At 36.7% G+C, this 22,988-nt stretch overlaps 1 protein-coding gene across 1 annotated transcript in view; it reads right to left on the bottom strand.

Moving 5' to 3' along the window:
- Positions 1-22,988, bottom strand: part of LOC121367883 (cyclic nucleotide-gated channel rod photoreceptor subunit alpha-like) — an 80,627-nt gene that overhangs the window by 41,269 nt on the left and 16,370 nt on the right. The window contains exons 2-3 of the mRNA XM_041492327.1: positions 14,899-15,047; positions 12,576-13,693 (exon numbers count right to left, since the gene is read on the bottom strand). Of these exons, the coding sequence (XP_041348261.1) occupies positions 12,576-13,681 (1,106 nt within the window). The 5' untranslated portion in view covers positions 13,682-13,693; positions 14,899-15,047. The remainder of the gene's footprint in view (positions 1-12,575; positions 13,694-14,898; positions 15,048-22,988) is intronic.

Raw genomic sequence — 22,988 nt, 5'->3', positions numbered from 1 at the left:
TGTTAACATACGCAATTACATCGATTTTCTTATATCATATCCAATCTAGCGTTCACGGGTTGTACTAGAAATGACCCACTCCATCGGATATAAGAGCTGGCGACTTGTTCTGAAAGGAACCGTCATGTTCGTGTGTGTGTGTGTGTGGGGGGGGGGGGGGGAGGGATTGCAGTTCGTTTGTCGATATGTACTACTTATGTACCTGTAAGCAATCGTCTGATGTTTACGGCTAATGCTAGGCTCAGACTATCAACTGTCACGACGGAGTTGGTCAACTCGATAGTTGTAATTTTCCCCACTACCAACTTACGACGGGTCCGCTCAGATTAAAAACTAATCGGTCGTAGGAGTTGTATACGACGAGAATCGAGTTGTAAGAGTACTCACACTAGCAACTGGACAGTCGTAGAAGTCGAGAGATCGGCGAGTTGGCCAACTTCGTCGTGGTAGTTGGTAGTCTGAGACTAGCATTAAACTAGCGCAATTATGTGTTACCGCCTGAAGAGAGTTTGAAAAAAAAAATCATCTTTCGGCAAATTTAAAATTAAGAGACAGCTTGTTCAGCAACTCCGAATACAATGTCATCTTTATCTGATATGCTGTTAAACAAAGATTCTTGGGTTTTTTATTTTGTTGCAGAATTGATTTATGAGACATATCTTGGTGGTTTTTCTTTTTAAATTTACATTTATTATTTTATTCACACCCGTTGTCGTGAGCACACGCCTCAGCTACATGGACAGTCGGACCAGTGCCGTTGTTAATGGTTAGCTCTTGGTGGTTAGTTTGAGAGAAATGGATGTGGTGGTGGTACGTCTTGTTACAGAGCTGTACATTCACTCCATATTTAAACTGGTACTTGGACACGACGACCCAGCACCTACCAGTTTTAAGCTTAAACTTCGATAGCTTAACCACTGCAATAAAACAAAGTTTGCTTTGTTTAACGACATAAATAGAGCACATTAATTTCGTAATCATCGGTTATTGGCTATCAAACATTTGATAATTCTAACAATCTTCAGAGGAAACTAGTTAGCAGCAAGGAGTTTTTATTATATGTACTTTCCCATAGGCAGGACAGCACTTACAATAGCCTTTGATATATCAATCGTGGGGCACTTCTTGGGATGGGGAAAAACCACTGAAGGGGTTCAATCTTACGATCAAGGCATCTGACGCGAGTGCTCTACCGACTGAGCTAGATCTTGCCCTCCCCTCCACCACCCCCACCCACCCCCACTGAAATAAATGCTATATCGTGGTCAGTTGAGTAGTACTCAACAGTTAACCTTTCAGCCAGTAAGACCTTCATGCCCGGTTAACCGATTTCTTGAAGATGGTTTACAAGTAATGAGACAAGGGTGTGCATTAGAGGTCATACATTACGCACTAAAACGGAGTCTTGGCAAGACAACATTGGTCTAACGAGGCACTTCATCGGATTAGGTCAGAAAATTGTGAAAACGATACTCGTGTAGTTAAAAGTGCTAAGAAGACGTAGGTGTTGGTATCATTCTGTTGTCTTTTGTATATCAATTTCTGTACTAAATTGTAGGGGCCTACTGCACTGTGTTTTCCGTCTCAATCAGTGCCCCACGACTGATATATCGTCTTTCCCCAGAAAACTCGCTGATACACATTTTAGCAATTTAAAAACAAAAACATAAATTGCATGCTGTGTTGTACATAGTGCGAAGGGTGCCAGAATTGATTTTGCTTTGCCTGATGTGAATTTTTTTGAAACAAGTAATGCAGAATTTGAATTTCATTTCATGGGAGGGATCATTCCCAGTACAGTTTTAACCATCTATAGCGACTACAAAATCTGTCATGTCTTCAAAATGTTGGAAGGCCTACGTCTTGGTTCGAATGGTTGTCAAAGCTACATCATGTGATCTTGGTGGATGTTCAGTGATAGGACCACATTCATTCATGCGCCTATCAGTAAATGGTTTGCTTCATGTTGTCTAGCTCCTATCAGGCCACCACTAGAAGTCTTCCTTAATGATTTAGACGCGCCGTCAAAATTATAAACTGAACACTCAACTTTCACTGATCCAATCGGCTGCATGTCAAATCATAACCCAACTTTGGACAAGCGCTCTTCAAATTTCCTTTTGGCTTTAATATCACAATGTAGCTTATCAAAATTCTATAACCTTTGACAGAGGCTTTAACCAAAAAATATAAAACGGTGTGTCCAGGGTAAGCCAATTTTAACACTATAAAATATGCAATTTTTCGACGTCGACCTAGACAATTCTTAACCGTGTTCCTTTTTCTTAAATAGCCAAAGGTTAATGGTTAGCTATTAAGGATTAGGGAGCAGAAGTCTGGTTCGTATATAATATAGCAGTGCTCAGCAGTTGTTGTAGATGTAGTAATTTTTTATGAGCTGTTAATAGATTGAATCTGGTAATGGGAAGCGAATCCAAAACATACCACCATCAAAGCCAGTGTTTTAACACGACACCCAAGAGACCGGCGATGACGAATGAACTACTACAGGTGGAGGTATACCAACACAGCATCTCACCAGGACAAAGTTCGAAGTGTACCTAACATTTAATAGCATAGTTAATACCACCAGTCCTGTCATTCGTAATAAATGTGACAGGAAGGAAGGAAATCTTTTATTTAACGACGCACTCAACACATTTTATTTACGGTTATATGGCGTCAGACATATGGTTAAGGACCACGCAGATATTAAAAGAGGAAACCCGCTGTCTCCACTTCATGGGCTACTCTTTTCGATTAGCAGCAAGGGATCTTTTATATGCACTATCCCACGGCCTTTGTTACACCAGTTGTGGAGCACTGGCTGGAACAAGAAATAGCCAAATGGGTAAATGTGACAGTGTCTGTTGTCATTTGTCCAGTAAATTCCTGCAATGTAATTTGAACTAGTATCAATATACCTGCTACTACTGTGCGGGATTCTACTAGCTATAAGATGACAATGTTTGTTCGGATCTAGGATATTTAGACAAAGGCGCTATCCTTTATGTCTGAAACTATTAGCTTAAAAAGGTTTGGGGTTTTTGAGTTTTTATTTTTTTTAATCAGGGCCGTACCCTGATTAAAATCTTAGAGGGGGCATTACTTTTTATAAACAAGTGAAACACTATACAAATTAAATCCTGAGATGTGTATGCTATTTTCTAAAGTAAAAATAAGAGAGAAAAAAGTGAGGGTACGGCCCTGTTAATAACCTATAAAAATGTAGTTTAATCCCCAATTAGTTTCTGATCTACTTTAAGGTTGAGGGGTGGTAGTATTTATATCCATGATGTAAATGTAACTATTTAAATCTATGGAATTTGATTTGGCGGGATAGACCTACACCCTATACACGTTTATTTTGTCTTCAGACAGGGCAGGTCAATGAACTGAATTACCTCTCACCAATCACAGATTCACGATACGGACTCATCGATACTCGAATTTGAATACTAAAAAGGAAAGGAATGTGGGTTTAAACGACACCGCAGATCTCTGAATACAGAGCACGGATCATCCAGTGCTAGATATGCAAAGCATGTCATGAAATAGACATTTTCGTGTTCATTTCCTCCTTACCACAGTAGAGACAAGGAAGTGAAATATACATGCTGATTTCCTCTCATTTCTGTTAAAGGGGCTCATGAGGTATGGTAATTCTTGAAGTGGCCAACACGAAACAATACATCATGCACGGATGGCTGGAACAGAACTGGTGTGAACAGCATAACTAATTTACGAACGAAAGGAACGGAACACTTGTATTTAACATGACCGGGTGTAAATGTTTCTAGGGAGGGAGTTCAACTCAAGAAAGGACATAGATCTGCAATAATTTAAGTACACTAACATGTATTTTATCCCCTCCCCCCTACCCCCACCCCGCTATGAGCATACATTGATTATATACAAATCTATTAATCAGTAAGTTTACAGGGCTCTTTGACACCCATACACTGATGGCACCTAAGTCTGCGCACCTAAGCATTTGTGTTATATTTTAAAGTTAAAATATTTCTTTAAAAATAGTTGTTTCACCGCCACAGTACAATGGAACAATAAACGTGTTACAACTAAAGTTATTTTAATTTTAATGTTTTTTAAACTCAAGTAATGAGCACATTTTTAGTGCCAAAACCCCGCAGACAACCGCACCCACCCACCCACACATCCACAAAAAAGACAATAAAACTACAGACATCCCCACAACCAACACCCACAAACACAACAAAAAAAACACGACCCCCCCCCCCCCCCCCCCCCCCCCCCCTGCATTTACTGGCCTGCATGACGGCACATACGTCTGCGCAACAAACAGTAAAACAACCACTTCTGTCGCTAATGTTTACATAAAACAGCAACAAACAATGGATCCGACTTCTATAAGTTCTAAATAACAAACACTTCCTGTTATAGTCTGTTTCAGAAACATTTAGATTGTGCAAATGAGATAAATATAAATGGTGTTCCATGCTCCTTAGTTTGGACAACACAAAATAACAATATAAAAAATGCCAATGTAAACATATTTTATCATTATTCAACAAAAATTGTCTGTTATTAACTATGCAAATGAGCACAAATAGTGTTCGTTTGACATATAGGACAATCAATGATAATTTTGAAACAGACTATAGCTAAAATAAGCCATGCTGTAAGTACAATCTTCAAAGTCTGTGTGCAGCCATTTTGCATTGTGTCACTCGGAGGGAAATTCAAAGTATTCTTGGATATTTACGTCAACAGATAAAATAAGACATTCATTTCATTTATGGATTCATAAATTACAATAAGGTATGTATTGAAGCTTCTATGTAAATTTATGTAAGTTGATATGCAATGTTGATCATTACAACGTTGACAGACACGCGTTGACAGGTGATAGAAAAACACGTTGATCGAGGCTGGCAAAAGTATACTTTTAGTGCATTACTTCAGAGGGTTTTTTTTCAATAAAAGTGTTATCGACCAGTTTTATACATATATTCACAATCAAGATGTGTTGTTTTAACAACGGTTTTGTGAATTAAATTAACGTTATTTGTTTGTTTACAAACATACCCCGACACTTGTTTCAAGACGCAATGTAACGTCATTAACGTGCGCAGACTTTTGTGCCGCGCAGACTAAGGTGACATGAGTGTACATGATTTCCGGACTTTAAAATTCTGATTGATACGTCCCTGAACAAGTTCACAACAACAACAACAATAGTAACAACAACAACCACCAAAACTAACAACAAAGAAAAACAGTTACACAATAAAAACTGAACAATAACAACAACAAACAACCAACACAACAATTTTAAAAAGCGAATAATGGTAAATAATCATTTCTCAAGGAAAAGATTAGTTCCAATATGTGTTTTGTTGGGCTTTTAAAAAAAAAAAAAACACCTGAAAAAACAAAACCTAAAAAAAACTAAGATTAAGCTAACACTCATATTCGTCAAATATAATAATTAATGGGTTATCTATTGTTGTGTCAGATGAATAAATATCTAGGTCAGAAGCTCTCACATTTCAGTTATAAACAAAGCATAAACTTTATTATTGAACTGTTTCTTTCACACGAAGTCGTAACCATAATGTTAAAGGGACATTCCTGAGTTTGCTGCATTGTAAAATGTTTCCGACTAATAAAATACTTCTACGATTAAACTTACATATTAAATATATTTTCTTGTTTAGAATATTAGTTTCTGTATATTCAATGTGCTTCTGGTCGTCTTAATATTTGTAAGAAGCCCAAACTGGATTTTGTCTTCAAATAATTTCGTACGTACGAAAATATTTTTTTTTAGGAAATTAATGAAAATTAACCTAGTACAAATATTAGAACGATCAGAAACACGTTTAATATACAGCACTAATATTCTAAACAAGAAAATATATTTAATATGTAAGTTTAATCGTAGAAATATTTTATTAGTCGAAAACATTGCAGCAAACTAGGGATGTCCCTTTAATGAAAATCGTGTTGTATGAATCCAAGGCAACGGTTATGCGACAGTAATTAACATTGTGGTATTTAAATAACCGATCTGAAGGCAATATCGATGACCGCATTTTGTTCAGCCTGGAACGAGTACTACATCAGGATCGATTCCGTGGATATTATGACAAAACAAAACAATGCATTATAAATATAATAACTGTAAAGGGCAAATCATTACATACGAAGCAAATACAAATATATAGTATACCCATGTGTATAGCTAATCTAACTGCTGAAAGGGCAATGGAATAATAGAAGCAACACGGCCGTATCGCAACAAGGAATGCACGACAGACAACATACATTTTATTAAAATCGACAAGACTTAGTCTTATCTGCCCGTTATGTTATTTCATGGAAATCTATAAACGTGACATGCTGAACTATTAATATGAATTTCAAACTGTAAATGGACCTCTAGCACTAGCAGTTGTTTTTGGTTGGGCAGAAATCCTTACTAATGAAGATTCTCATTAATATATACGTGTAATTCATCGCTGTGAAAAAAACAACTGACATTATCGAACGTACTGGGAGAAAGAAATAAGGGAACACTTGAGACTATAGATAGAATTTAATTCACTTCCAGTGATGTGGGTTTGACTTCCAGTAGTGTGGGATTGACTTCCAGTGATGTGGGTTTGACTTCCAGTAGTGTGGGTTTGACTTCCAGTAGTGTGGGTGGTGTGGGTTTGACTTCCAGTAGTATGGGTTTGACTTCCAGTAGTGTGGGTGGTGTGGGTTTGACTTCCAGTAGTGTGGGTGGTGTGGGTTTGACTTCCAGTAGTGTGGGTTTGACTTCCAGTGATGTGGGTTTGACTTCCAGTAGTGTGGGTTTGACTTCCAGTAGTGTGGGTGGTGTGGGTTTGACTTCCAGTAGTGTGGGTTTGACTTCCAGTGGTGTGGGTTTGACTTCCAGTGGTGTGGGTTTGACTTCCAGTAGTGTGGGTTTGACTTCCAGTGATGTGGGTTTGACTTCCAGTAGTGTGGGTTTGATTTCCAGTGGTGTGGGTTTGATTTCCAGTAGTGTGGGTTTGACTTCCAGTGGTGTGGGTTTGACTTCCAGTGATGTGGGTTTGACTTCCAGTGGTGTGGGTTTGATTTCCAGTGGTGTGGGTTTGACTTCCAGTGATGTGGGTTTGACTTCCAGTAGTGTGGGTTTGACTTCCAGTGATGTGGGTTTGACTTCCGGTGGTGTGGGTTTGACTTCCGGTGGTGTGGGTTTGATTTCCAGTGGTGTGGGTTTGATTTCCAGTATTGTGGGATTGACTTCCAGTGGTGTGGGATTGATTTCCAGTGGTGTGGGATTAATTTCCAGTGGTGTGGGATTCATTTCCAGTGGGATTGACTTCCAGTGGTGTGGGATTGATTTCCAGTGGTGTGGGTTTGACTTCCAGTGGTGTGGGTTTGATTTCCAGTGGTGTGGGTTTGATTTCCAGTATTGTGGGTTTGACTTCCAGTGGTGTGGGATTGATTTCCAGTATTGTGGGATTGACTTTCAGTATTGTGGGATTGACTTCCAGTATTGTGGGATTGACTCCCAGTATTGTGGGATTGACTTCCAGTAGTGTGAGACTGACTCCTAGTACTGTGGGAATGACTCCAGTATTGTGAGATTGACTCCAGTATTATGGGATTGACTTCCTGTATTGTGAGATTGACTCCAGTATTATGGGATTGACTTCCAGTATTGTGGGATTCGCTCCCAGTATTGTGGGATTGACTTCCAGTATTGTGGGACTGACTCCAGTATTGTGGGATTGACTTCCAGTATTGTGGGATTGACTCCAGTATTATGGGATTGACTTCCAGTATTGTGGGATTGACTCCAAGTATTGTGAGATTGACTCCAGTATTATGGGATTGACTTCCAGTATTGTGGGATTCACTCCCAGTATTGTGGGATTGACTCCCAGTAGTGTGGGATTTACTTTCAGTATTGTGGGATTGACTTCCAGTATTGTGAGACTGACTCCAGTATTGTGGGACTAACCCCCAGTATTGTAAGACTGAGTTCCAATATTGTGGGATTGACTATTGTGGGATTGACTCCCAGTATTCTGGGAATGACTCCCAGTATTGTGGGAATGACTCGTGGGACTGACCCCCAGTATTGTGAAACTGAGTTCCAATATTGTGGGATTGACTATTGTGAGATTGACTTCCAGTATTGTAGGATTGACTCTCATTATTACTGTTGGCATCCTGAAACTATAGGATCTAGGGTTTCGGTTGCAGCCATTATTTGCTGTTAGTGTTGGTGTGATCCCTTTTTTTTTTGTCTGACCGGTTCTGAAATTGGCGATGTCAGATAATCTGCCCAGGACAGACATGCATTAACTTTAATTGGGCATGTGCATGTAAATTTATTTTATTTTGTGATTTCGAGATATGATCTGATAAATGTAACAGCTGGTAAAGCACGTGATAGCAGCTAGTAAAATTAAAACAGCTGGTAAGCATGAGATAACTTCTGAAGAAACAAACTCCGAGATAACATCTGGAGAAACAAACTCCGAGATAACATCTGGAGAAACAAACTCCGAGATAACATCTGGAGAAACAAACTCCGAGATAACAGTTGACAAAAACCCGAAAACAACTGGTAAAGCACGTGATGGCAGCTAGTAAAATTAAAACAGCTGGTAAGCATGAGATAACATTTGGAGAAACAAACTCCGAGATAACAGTTGATAAAAACCCGAAAACAACTGGTAAACCACGTGATAATAGTATCTGAACACGAACATATAGTAACAGCTAATAAAACAAGTGGTAACAGCTGAAGCACACATGGTAACGGCTGGTAAAACACGTGTTAACAGATGGTAAAGGTATGATAACAGTTGGTAAAACACGTGATAACAGCTGATAAAACACGTGATAACAGCTAATAAAACTCGTAATAACAGCTAATAAAACCTGTAATAACAGCTGATAAAACACATGATAATAGCTAATAAAACTCGTAATAACAGCTAATAAAACTCGTAATAACAGCTGATAAAACACGTAATAACAGCGGATAAAACTCGTGATAACAGCTAACATATGGTAATTATTACCGTAATAGCTGGTAAAACATATAATAACAGCTGGTAAAAACGGATAGACAAATCCGGAAAATGCCTCCAACGCCATTATGATAATTTGGCTATACATTTTTCTGAAATCGCTGTTATGTGGTCGTGGGTTTTACAGTCTTGCTTCGTGGAGCAATAATTAGAACAACGAGATTACTTTCAATATGCTAATAATTTTATATATTTGACTGCAAATGTCAAACAGTTCAGGTGGACATTTTTTCTTGTGAAGGCAATAATGCTACATAAATTTCGTTTTCCCTTTTAACCCTAAACTGACCAAATGAACTTTATCATTTTAAAACCTAAAATCTAATCTGTGAAAGGTGGTTTGGCTTCATATTGGATTCTTTTTTTTAACCTTTCAATCTTCTTGACACGGCTTCGGCAATATACATTTAGCGACTCATTGCCGTGTCCACGGGGAGACGACCATGCTTGATTTCACCTCCCGTGGTGGAGATCAATACATTTGACATTGACAGGAGTTCAGGCGAAACCCAATGATGCTAATGTTCAACTTAATGTGACCGTTTGCATTGCAACAGAAACAAGATGCCAGGACAAATTGTGTTCATCATTAATCACCCACAAAGGCATAAAAACAGTTTAGAATTCAGGACACACACTGCTTGGAAATCGTAATTTTCAAAAACAGAATATTGAGGTAATTTTGAATAGGATTTTTTCATTTTTATATTAGACACCTTGTCTCCGTGTCTAAGGACGTAAGAGGCCCACAGGTGTCCTCGCAAATTAAATAAAACTTTGTTTCACTAATTATATTATATAATAAAAATTGTGAAGATAGTAATTATCCACTCACTAATTATATAATATAATAAAAATTGTGACGATAGTAATTACCCACGACACGAAACTGATCCATTTAGATAAATTGATCAATATTACTCATCAATCTTTGATCTCTCGCGCACGAAACAGTTGTAGTATAGGTCATACAAGAGTACGATGTTTAAATATCAAGGGGACAAACTCTCAATCATAGTCAGAAAGAGAAGCATTTCATGAATAACAATGAAAGCCATATGTTAAGACGTTTTCATGGCATCTCTCTAATGGAATACTAAAGTTTAAAAAAATTAAATACCTGCCAACAGTACAATATTAGTTTAGGGCTTTAGCAATTCAGATCATAGCCATGGGCCATGATTTACCCACAAACATTGATGGTTAAAACTTTGTTTAGGCAAGTCCTTAAACCACCCAAAATAAAATAAAATAAAGTTAGTTACGTTAGTTTTGTTTCACGACACCACTAGAGCACATTGATTATCGACTATTGGATGTCAAACATTTCGTAATTCTGACATATAATCTTAGAAAGGAAAGTCGCTGCTCTTTTCCATTAGCAGCAAGGTATTTTTTATATGCACCATCTCACACACAGGATAACACATACCATGGCTTTTGATATATCACTCGTGGCTAGAACGAGAAATAACCCCAAGGAAAACAGTTTTGCCATCCAGAGTTAGTCTTAATGGAATTAAAATTCGTGTCATATTTATTAAGAAGACTCATTTGAGATATTTTGAGATATGTCTTTGTGTTAATATGCCCAAAACTCAATGCGTTCTAAACATTTATCATTGTTTGTACATTTTGGTAATCGTCAGATCCACACCCATTAGGCAGTTGTGGGATAAGTCAGATATATTAATACAAACCTTAACAACACCTTTCAAATAACAAAATGCGCTAATATGCCACTACCAGCCAACATCCCATTCAGAATCCTACCTAACGTGTACAAGCTAATCTATACTGAACAGCTTTTAAAACGCAACACTCATTGTACCAACCATTTCATATTTTATTTAATAAACAGATTATAGTCAGTTGTATATCATAATTGATCACAAATTAATGTTTTATTGTCTAAATTGTTCATAGTTCACCACTGAACATTTGTAAAACAGAAAAACAATATTGCGCATGCGTGAACCATGAGTCTTGTACGACAACAACTTTAGCATACCTCTAACATGTGTGGTCAGTTATGATATGCAATTGATTCCAATCAGGTTATTAAATGAAATATGAAATGATCGGTACAGTGAGTTGCTTTTTAATACGGTTTGGCATATTTAAACAATACTTTCAGAATTTGATAGCATAAATGGCTAATACTATACTGGCATCACAAACATGGCAACACAAATAGCATCTGCTTGTTTAATGTTGTACTATACCAAATAGAATCTCATATACGACACAGTTAATGTGGCTAAACGCATATCAACCACACACGTTTCACGCACAAGGGTACACAGAAGTACTGGATCAAATACAATTGTATGCTTTTATTGCCCAGATAAAGCTCTGTTTTTAATAATAACCACTGTCACATGTATCAATAATGGCAGGATGGGCAGTATTAACTACTGCGTTAAAAAGCCACTTTGATCTCTGACCCAGCGGAGATGTTATTTGGTATATAGAGAATAATACATGAGTGGGCGTTAGATACCATTTATCTCACAACAAGTTGTTTTAAAATCTATTTAACAAGCGAACGCGAGTTTGATACGTTTCTAAACAACGAGTTGTGAGATAAATGGTATCTAACGGACATGAATGTATTATTCTATTTCTTACATATCCTCAAAAACCAGGTTTTAAGCAAATTTCGACATCTTTATCGACTAAAATATATTTACAACTCTTTGCACACATGATTGCCAGGTTAACTATACGTTACAATGTAATCGATTTCCATCGTGCTGTTTTTTATTGGACGTATGGCATTGGTGACCTTTATTACATAGGAGCAGCCAGTCGTATGTCTTGAAATTGTTGACACACTTACGTGTGAAAACAACTATGTATTATCAAAAATAATGCATGGTGTTCTCACCAACGGGTGTGTAAGAAAGTGCTTTCTTGTGAGTAATTCGTCAGTGCAGTGATTTCTCAAAACTAGATTGTGCGGAGATACGATCTTGAACAAATAACCGTTTTGTCGTTTTAATCAAATAATAATTATACTTTGGAACTACTTTAAAAAGGAAAGAAATGCAGGTTTAACAACGCTTTAGTATATTTAAACTTACACAGTTAGTTCAACACAAGCATATATGACAAAACCCGCTGCCGCCACATAGACTACTTTCGAAAAGCAGCAGTGAAACTTTTATGTGTTTCTTCACTGTAAGAAAAGCATATACCACAGCCTTTGGTAAAATCTAAGACGGAAATATCAATACAAAGTGTCAACACCACGAGATATTTCGAATTTGACACACGTTTGGTAAATATGTTACTTTAGGTGAAATATATTGAATACTGATCCACTGATCCACAAGAACTGGATTTGGTTTGCTGAAATTATTGAACAGTGTGTTGAACGTGTCGACAATAAAATTAAAATACATAACAACCAGTATATCTAGTGGATAAAATGCCAATTGCTAATTTCCCATTGCCGAAGCGTGATTTATATGTAATCAAATATTTACTTACTCCCAGTTGCTATCAGGAGGCGGTAGATCCCCGATCGTTGTCAATGTCAAGGTCGACCAAAACAAGGACGCCAAATACTTCCGGGTCACTGTTGCATATTCCCCTTCCGGTCGAGGGTATGACCATTTCCCTTTGAAATCTTCTGCTTCTGAGATCAGGTAATAGAAGGCAGCAAACCAGTGTGAACCAAGGAACAACATATGCGTGAGGTTAGCAACACGAATAAAGTTGGGATAGGCTGACTTAGACTCCAACATATGTAGAAAACCAAACGTTCTGTATACCTTAATGAATCGCGGGAAACGAACCATGGGGTGTATTCCAATATACAGCTGCACAAGATCGAGGGGTAGCAAACAGAGTACATCCATACAGAACATGTGTCTGTTACTCATGTACTGCTTTGCAAGCTTCTTCGAATCGTAGACCATCAAGCCCTGGTCTAGGTAGCCCGTCCTGAACTGCACGAAGATATCCAGCATGTACACGACGTCACATAAGGCATCCAGCACGAACCAGGCAGTGGGGCTGCTTTCCTGGATCTCCCTGAACGCTTCGCGTGCTATGCTCGACCAGAGGTTGTACAACACAGCGAGAGTCGTCATCCCCAGCCAGTAGAACATGAACTGGCCGTTGTAGTGGGCAACGAAATGGCGCGGAAGCTTTGGTTTGCGACTCTGGGTCTGCTGCCTCACCCCATGCTCGTCGTCGGGAGGCGGGGTCTGGTGTATCCTTTGATTTCGCGTGGAGAATCTCTTCAAGAACGAATCTTCGCGTTGGATGTCCATCCGTTTTTTCTCTGACGTCATGGTTTGTAACCCGTTGGCGGCTCGCAGCGTGTTCTTCAACCTCTTCCAGTGAGAACCCTCCAGCGAAGAAGGGGCACCTCTCCTTCTCAGTTTGTTCGTCTTTATTTTGCCGCTCGATCGGCTCGAGCCGGAACTCGATCGCCTCTCAACGCTGTTCTCGTCATCCTTGTCCAGCGGCCTGCATCCTGACGTCTGCGAGCAGTTCAAGTCTCGCAAAGTCTCGCCTGCCTCTGGCGTTCCGTCTCCGCTGTGACATGAAACAATATCAGTTTTGTTATCTGATTGGTCGTCGTCCATAGTGCGCTATCACTGTAAATCAAATCATTCAAAATTCAAATTATATACGTTTATTAAATAGATATTATCTGGTCACTTCCAATAGACTGGCTCGAATACGATAGATTCTTGGTTTTCTTTTAAATAAATGCTAGTGTTAGAGCCTGTTGTTTCAAATTGTTAACCACTGATGTTGTAATTTTCTAAAGCTATTTTTTTTTTAATTTCAAAGAATAATTCCAATTTATCAGGGTTTAAATAGATTTTGTTCATGATAAAAACTGAGAAACAAGAGAAGCAATAATTAAAAAACCAAACATCATTCAGAACCTTTTAGATTTCATTATACTTTTGGTAAAAGAAAATTCTACAAATTATTTTATGTCACATTTTAATAATTAAGTAGCATCAAATTTATAAAAAATTTCGTCTCATTTCCTATGTAGTGTTTAAAAACATACATATTATTTGAAATTTTTTTTTAGATTTTTTTTAAAAACAAAATAGTGCTTTAAAAAGTAAATACATCAACCTGAATTGCACATTGAAGTTTTATTTGTTCCACACCATTGTAATGACCAGGTTTATATAGCAGATTCTTAATCGTAGATATAAATTTTAAATCTCCACGAACGACGAATCATGTTAATAGCGGAAACTGAAGCAAAGCTCATCTCCAGGCAAAAATGTTCGGCCGTGTTTATTTCCATCACTGCCACTAGAGGGCAGTCTATGTAGGCTAAAAAAAACTCAGACCGCGTTCAGCGTCAAGTAACGCTAACGTTTATCAACAATCTTGATTGGTTCCAGAATTGGCCATATGATTTAAAGTGAGTCACAATTTTGTTTTTAAAAAGCAACACAACAACACCCTCAATCCGAAAAAAGAGAAAGAATGAAAACAAGACAAAAACAAACACCCCCTAACACCCCCAAAGAAATAAAAACAAAAAACAAAACAGAACCTAAACCCAACCCCCCCCCCCAAAAAAAAAACCCAAACAAAAACAAAACACACACACACACACACACACACACACACACACACACACACACACACACACACACACACACACACAAAACCAAAAAAAAAAAAAAAAAACCCAACAAAACAAAACAAAAACTTAAATACGTTTAGTATTAAAAATCGAACTGGATGAACTCAACTCTAGCCTCAACAAAAACTCTGTTCTGACTACTATTGATATATTTGTTTTATACGTATTCACCACTTTTACCTGATTCAGATTTCAATATAGTTTTATATCAGACACGTGGTCAACAGGTAGCAAACGTCGAACTAGATACGCTGTTGCTTTCCATTAGAACGACATTTAGGTAGAACCAATTCACTGGGAACTCAAATATTCGTCTGATGACTTTGATCCTGTAATTAGAAGAGAGAGAAAAAGGTTTATAGGAAAACGTTTCTTTCGAGATAACTGAACACATTTTAAAACAGTGCTGTCGAAATTAGGGTAACATACGGTCTAGGAAATAACAAAGGCAAGCCATTGTACTGTTTTGATTGGAAGAAAGTGAATTATTTCACGCGTGGCCATTTGAACTCAAGGTTTAGGCGTATCAATCTTGACACGCGCCCCGGGATCTTTGGGACATCTGTTAAAACATAGATTAGGGCAAGGGGACACCATAGTGTCTTTTTAGTTTGTCAGAAATGAGTCGCTTGTATGTATGTATACATATATATATTCTCCAATATGTTAATTGGAGGAATAGAGTCTATCCTATGTCTCCATCACATATTGCCACAGTTTAACACCGAATAGCCGATGTATTTTACGTGCTGGGATGTCGTTAAACATCTATTCTAACCATCACTGATGTAAATCCTTCTAAAATAAATTAAACACAAATAGTCCACAACATATTACGAACAGAAAGAACAGTTATAAGAATAGAATGGCCAGTATTGTAATTTTTGATTGCATGTGCATATAGTGTTAACAAAGAGATGGGGAAAAATGATGTCGAAAATGAGATATAAACTATTTCTGAAGTTCATATTCACAGTTGTCTTTGTCTGATAAACACCAGCATGTTAGCGGTATCAAATAACAACGGAAACACCTATGGTATTGTTAATACATTCGCTAAGTGATTGACGTCAAAAATTGTGTTTATTTGTTTTTGTTTGTTTTATCATTATGGTTTTTTAAGAACCTTGTTTCGAATGTTAGAATTGATTGTAGCGTTCAACAATGCCTAAGGTTTCTTTCTAAATTTAAGAGACACGGCTGTAGTAATTACGCTAAAAAAAAAAATTAAAAAAATTCAGAATCACGGGTTCAAGGTCAAGAAATATCGAACAATTTTGATGTATTCGATTTTACCGTTAAAGGGACACGCCCTAGTTACGGCTATTTGTTAACCATTACGGCGTTGTTTTTCGCTATTAAACCCATTTTTTTCACAAATAAAATTGCACTTTACTTACATGTTATTATTTAGAATACACATTTCCATTCACCTGAAGTGCTTTTTGGTAATCCTGGTAATCCTGATGTTTGTAAAACCACGAAATGCATTTTTTGTATTTCTTAAAATGCCGCGCACACTCGAGAAAAAAACGTTAAGCAAGCGAGGTCCAATCCATTTTTAGAAGGAATCTTCCTGTGTAAACGTCACAGACGTTGGTATACCACGTGACCGTTATCATTTTGGTTCGGTTTGTTTTCTCGTGCACAGTTTGCGCAATCAACATCCGATTTGTTGTCGTTTGCTTGTTGTTCATCTGTGAGATATTTCTTCACAGTTCGTGAACATTTTCAGTAACAATAAAGTTCAGACAAGTAAGTGTCTCAATACAAAACGTTACAAACCCTTAAAACCAATAATTTTGCTAAGTCTTACGATATCTGGAGAGGGGATACAACCAGGACAGAACAGTTGGAACATGTTCAGGAAAGGTGAAAGGAACGCACCCCAAGTCTGTGAAATTTGTCGTGACGTAGGCATTGTTGTGCTTCGAGCGACATCTACCGGTGACATCAGAATACTAACTTTCAAAATTATTTCAAGCAATTGGGACATGGGGATTCCCATGGTATTTATCGATATAAAACCTGCTTTTTCACTCCATTTGATAAAAACATGATCTAAGTGTGTTACAGGTTTGTAGATTAACCAAATTATAATTTATTTTCGCTGGATGGAACTAAGGTGTGCGGCTTTAATCATTTTACATGTTTGTTCTACTATAGCCAGACGGAAATAGCCATGCACGCACGCGCCGTTTGTCGTGATGTGAGGTATATTTTATTTGAAATGCCGTACGGTCCCGAGTGTGGACTAGGCAAGTTTGAAATAATTCAGATATTTGCACGTCATGATAGTAATACAGTTTATTAATTTGTTTTGAAAACAATTGTAAACGTAAAGATAACAGCAGACCACGAGGTTCTTTGGTGACACCGAGAATGACACAGATTACATTCGTATTTAGTTTAAAGGGACATTCCTGAGTTTGCTGCACTTTTGAAGATGTTATCGACTAACAGAGACTTTTTAACGATTGTAATTACATATCAAATATATTTTTTCTGCATAAACTATTAGTAGCTGTATATTAAACGTGTTTCTGATCGTTCTAATATTTGTACTAGCTTACATTTCATCTTATTGTCTAAAAAAAAATTTTTTTCGTACGTAAGAAATTATTTGAAGACAAAATCCAGTTTAGGCTTCTTACAAATATTAAGACGACCAAAAACACATTGAATAAACAGACACTGATATTCTAAACAAGAAAATACATTTAATATGCCAGTTTAATCATAAAATATTTTATGAGTCGAAAACATCTTACAATGCAGCAAACTCAGGAATGTCCCTTTAATGCAAATTCCTGTTATAAGTAAAGTAAAGCTTGTTTTGTTTAACGACACCACTAGAGCACATTCCTGTTATGAGATGCAGTTATCTTCCAAAAATCGACACCCACACAATAAGATAATTTTTAGAACAACTATACAAATATAACTTAGAAACATACTCAGCAGTTTGTGTGTGTGTGCGTGTGCCTGTGTGCGTGCATGCTTACAGGTGTGTGTGTGTGTGTGTGTGTGTGTGTGTGTGTGTGTGTGTGTGTCTTCATATATAGGCCTACATACAATCTGAATAACAGAAATGTAAAACGTGACCAGGGTGCAGAGTCGAATGGGCGAACGGAAAATTAACAATTGATAGCGATAACATACGGATTCATTAAAATTGTAAATTGTAGTTGTGTTTATATTTTGCATTAGTAAATGGTCTTATTTTATAGTGAGGCGAGATTGTGAGTTTATTAAAACTGTAGATGTGTTTGTATTTTTCATTAGTAGATGATGTTATATGGTGAGACGAGATTGTGAGTTTATAAAAACCGTAGTTGAGTTTGTATTCTGCATTAGTACATAAACGATAATAAACGAGTTACCGTACCAGTTATTATCAAATTTATATCTCGAGTAAAATATTTGTTTTACTTGTCAGTAGCTTTAGCAAGTGAAACACATTAAATTATTCCACGATGGACATAAATAATGTTATAATGTGGTGAGGCGATATTGTGAAACTGTAGTTGTGTTTGTATTTTGCATTAGTAGATGGTCTTATTATACAGTGAGGTGATATTATGAGTTTATTAAAACTGTAGATGTGTTTGTATTTTACATTAGTAGATAGTCTTATTATACAGTGAGTCGAGATAGCAGCTTTAATCAGTACAATTACATTCTATTCCACTTCACCGCTAACACCAACGTACACACTAACTACAACATGTCATCAAACGGACCCCGTATCTGGAACACCTGGTGCAAGTTAATGATTTCAAGTAATGTTTAAATATACCATTCATCGTGCCTGCTTGTTTTTTTCATGCTCTGACATGTTGACATATTTCGAAATCAACACTTTAAGTAACCATGGAAACTGAAACCATGATACCTGTGACAATAAATAATAGGACACGTTGAAAAGATATTTTGTTTGATAGGCCTAAACAAATAATGGTTAAGAAGAAGCCTGAACGTTTTAATGGGTGTAAATGATACTACATAATAATTGCAAATTCATAAGCTGATGGTCGTTCAGGTTAAAACAGAAAGTTGAGTGTTATGTTGCGTAATTCATTATAAAAATTTGTCAACGTTTTATAAATTTATTATTTATGCAAAACATAATAACAGGTGTTTTTGTGTTTTCCGACTATATCAGTTACAATGTACTTTGACGAAATACGTAAACTACTACTACTGCTGTTGCTGCTGCTGCTGTTGCTGCTGCTGCTGTTGTTGCTGCTGCTGCTGTTGTTGCTGCTACTACTACTACTACTGCTACTACGACCACCACCACCATCACCACCACCACCACCACCACCACTCCTTCACTTAGTACTATTAGTACTACTATTACTACTACTACTGTTGTTGTTGTTTCTGCCCCTGCTACTACTACTATTGCTGCTGCTGCTGCTACTACAACAACTATTATTGTTGCCAGCACTTTTTTATCGGTTAATATTAAATAAATATTTTGTATTTTATATTGCACAGCAAACTATTTAGTTTAATTACATTACAAGTTACCAGCTGGAAATGGTTAAAACAGAAAACGTTTCTTTCTACATTTTGTAAATCTGTTTTTGTACAGCTCAGTAAAACTAAATTGGAAAAGTATAAATATGTATCGAATTATAAAAAAACAAACAAAAAACCCCACAACTCCAACCCACCAAGAAAGAAACGTACAAAGATAGACAGGAAGAAAACGGTTATTACTAGCATTCTCATACTGAATATCAGACAAGATCAAGAGAGAAAATAATACGCGCAAATTATTTGAGATACAATTTAATTTCAGTACCATGCCTGCAAGTCCAAGTCCAATTTAATTTACATGCTTATATACCACTAAAGTTTAAAGAATGTCTGTCCCGGGTCCCTGGATAGTCAGATGCCTGCAAGAACTTACTTTATTTGGAATGCTTGAATGAGTTTGTCTTCTCCACTACGTTTCGAACTCTCATATCCAAACTAGGTATATCGTGTTATAACGCAGAGAGTCTAATTAGGTGTATATATTTGTTGTTCATCTAAATGGAAAAGAGATAAGACCGATGTAACCGTAGACCACCCACTTAACTGTTGCAATGTTTTTTGTCTGTCAGTGCTTAATTCAAACTAAAATGTACGTACGGCGATTTATTTAAGTTGTTTTCTATTTTAGAGTTAACTTCTACGCCTTTGAGGTAAAAACAGATAGAAATGGTTAATATATATCTAAGAATAGAACAGAACAGAACTTCATTTCACTCAAGGTCACCGTTCGGTAACATCAGTGCATGTTTGAATTTAAATACTAATTAAGCAATTTCCATAATGATTGAACATGCATATACATGTGCTGTTTCTTCAAGAAGGCATGTCAAAGTATCAGTCAATGTTTTCGACAGTATGTTAATTTAATTGAATGACATACATAAATGCATAATTTGCATAATTAATGCGTACTGGACAAAACTTTGTGCCGATAAAGAAACTAGTATATTCACTATTTTAAAGCTTGTGACTTATCTGTATGCTGGATGGCCGAACGTGGACAAATAAATACGTATTGAACACAGATATGTTGCAGTTATTTCTAAATTTGAATGACTGTCTAAACATACGGATTAAGCAATTAATTTTATCTTTGGACATGGTACGTAACGCCCCTGCGCGTGCTGTAACCTCACCGTGGTGCAGGGGTGTAACATTCTCTTTGAGAATGGCCAATACAGCACAAATTGACATTTTGAGTAAAAGTCAGTATCTATCTGTGATATTGAATTTTTATATTGATGTTGATCATCACATTATTTATTTGCATTATCATAGTTTGACACCCAATAGCCGATGTATTTTTCGTGCTGGGGTGTCGTTAAACATTCATTCATGGTACGTAACGTGTAGAAATTAAGAAACGATGGACGATTAACATTCTTGACACTATTCTTTTGAATTTAAACTACAAAATTGAACCATTGCATCATTTTAACAAATCATGGTGCGACATTTACTATCATCGAACATACTTCCTTATTAATGTTTTTATGAAACTGTCAGTATCAGCAACAGCAACAATAATAAATTTTGAATTTTGATCGTAGATGGTCAACCTTAAGTTGGCATGAAATCCTTAAATTGAGTACAGTGCCGTGATTGTAAATACAAATTCGACCCTCAATCATTCATTTGGCAGTCGAACTACTGTACTTCGAAGAGATAACATTGTATTGGAATACAACACCTGCAAGCAACTAAGAAACTATCTACATGCTGGGGTGGGGGATCGAATATAGTCCATAACAAAACGAGTGCCACGGAGAATTAAAAAGAATCCATGGTAATGTCTATGGAACTAATGATTGCCTTGTGGAAATGAAGGGGTTGAATCCTATATTGCTACAAAAATACATGCAACAAATTTGATATTCATCCTTTTATTTATTACTAGATCTTGAAGCATAGTTTGATCAAGCAAAATTCACAAAGACAGATTCTAAATGTATTCATGTTGGGTCCATTTTTGTCTTCTAGTTTATAACATTGGGGATGGAGGAAATGAGAACATTTATTTTGTCAAAAATTTAATATTCTAAAATCTTTAACCCCTCCCCTCGATCTGTCCCAATGTCCATCACGTTGAGTTGTGTTTTAAATCCTTCTACGACATACGATTGACGGGTTGTTACAGCTGTATTGACCAGTCATAACTACTGTTTACTTTAGCCAAGCACCATTCCATGGGTTGCAATTGAGTTGGATGAACGTGGCGCTTGCTTTATTACTTGACTTCCAAAGGTCGCGACACAGCTACACAAAGTAATCATACAAATATGTATGCTAACTAAACCACTAGCGCAAATGTTTGTGGATTAAGGAAAAATAAACACGTAGGTTTACACTACATCGTTGTTCCCCAAAATAAAACACATTATACACTAACAATGCCATGATCAGGTCAGATGGAATCGGTGACGGATGGAAGCAATGTTTGTTTAAAGTCACCCTGGTGTCTCGTATAATCAGCGGTTATTGGGGGATGGCTAATGGGGTAACTGCGACACACATCGAACTCGGTGGTGTAGCCTAATGATTGTTAAGCCATCAGGTTTAAAGCTAGTGGGTACTGGGTTTGTATTCTGGTACCGGCTTCCACCTGGAGGGAGTTGTAACTGTTCATTGGTGAGATGTAAGGCCACGTACTCCGATCTCTATCAGTAATCACTAACAATTAGCCATTAACCACTGACAAGACAAGACAAGATAAGACATATCCAGAACTTCACATACAATAATATATAACACGGGACCGTGTAGCAGTTGATTTGTATGTTATTGTGCAAAATAAACCAGTGCAATAAATAGGAAGCGAAAGCAACGTATGTCAAGTTCTGTATTTATTACATACCTTTTTATGTTTTACAAAAACGGTTTTTAATTTAACGTCATAACAACTCTTTCTTAAATCTATGATTAATACTCCTTTCATGGATTTACTTAACGTTGAGAATCATATTCTGAGTCTGTGTCAGCCTTGGGTAATGTTTCAAATACGATGTGACGTAATTTGTAAATCATATATGATGTCAGTAACTAAAAGGCGCTAACTGCAGTGAAAATAAAAAGGGAATTCCCCATTTAAAAGTTCCGGTTCAGATCGCACATATGTGCGATACAAGATAAATTTATTCATACGGTTTGAAAATGTCTTTATCACTATTATAAGATTGAATAGATATCTAGTAAAATAATTTATTACACTCAGGTATATTAGGTCATGTGTTCAATTGTAGGACATGATTTACAGGAGAAAAACTATTATCCAGTTCAATTATTTAGACTCAAAGTTTTTTGCAAATGTTACGTTTATTTCCTATTCGATATTTGTTTTCTTTGCATTTACATGAAAACAAACCCAAACTCCGACAGGTTTTATATACAAATCATCATATAAAATGCACGAAGTTGACTTAATTCCACGTTTTAAAAATCTCTGTGTCTTTTGAATGCACGTTATTTCTCCTATAAATAACTACGGTCATTTGCATATCAAAACATTGGGATCTGAGGCTACGTGATGGCCATTATAGCTTGTTTCACTAAATCAAGGTTATTATTGTTTTGCAGTGTGTAACAGCATTGTCTAATCTTTCCGTTAAACATAGATGTAAACAAACAGAACATGTAACCCTTCCTTGTAGGTGCATTATATTTAATCAATTTAGCTAATGTATTATGTCTATTTTTATTTTATTGTATCAATTATATATTACCTA

This window comes from Gigantopelta aegis, chromosome 3 (assembly GCF_016097555.1).
Source record: "Gigantopelta aegis isolate Gae_Host chromosome 3, Gae_host_genome, whole genome shotgun sequence".
Lineage (NCBI taxonomy): Eukaryota > Metazoa > Mollusca > Gastropoda > Neomphalida > Peltospiridae > Gigantopelta > Gigantopelta aegis.
The sequence above is the reverse complement of the archived record's forward strand: the minus strand, read 5'-3'. Positions and strand labels throughout refer to the sequence as shown.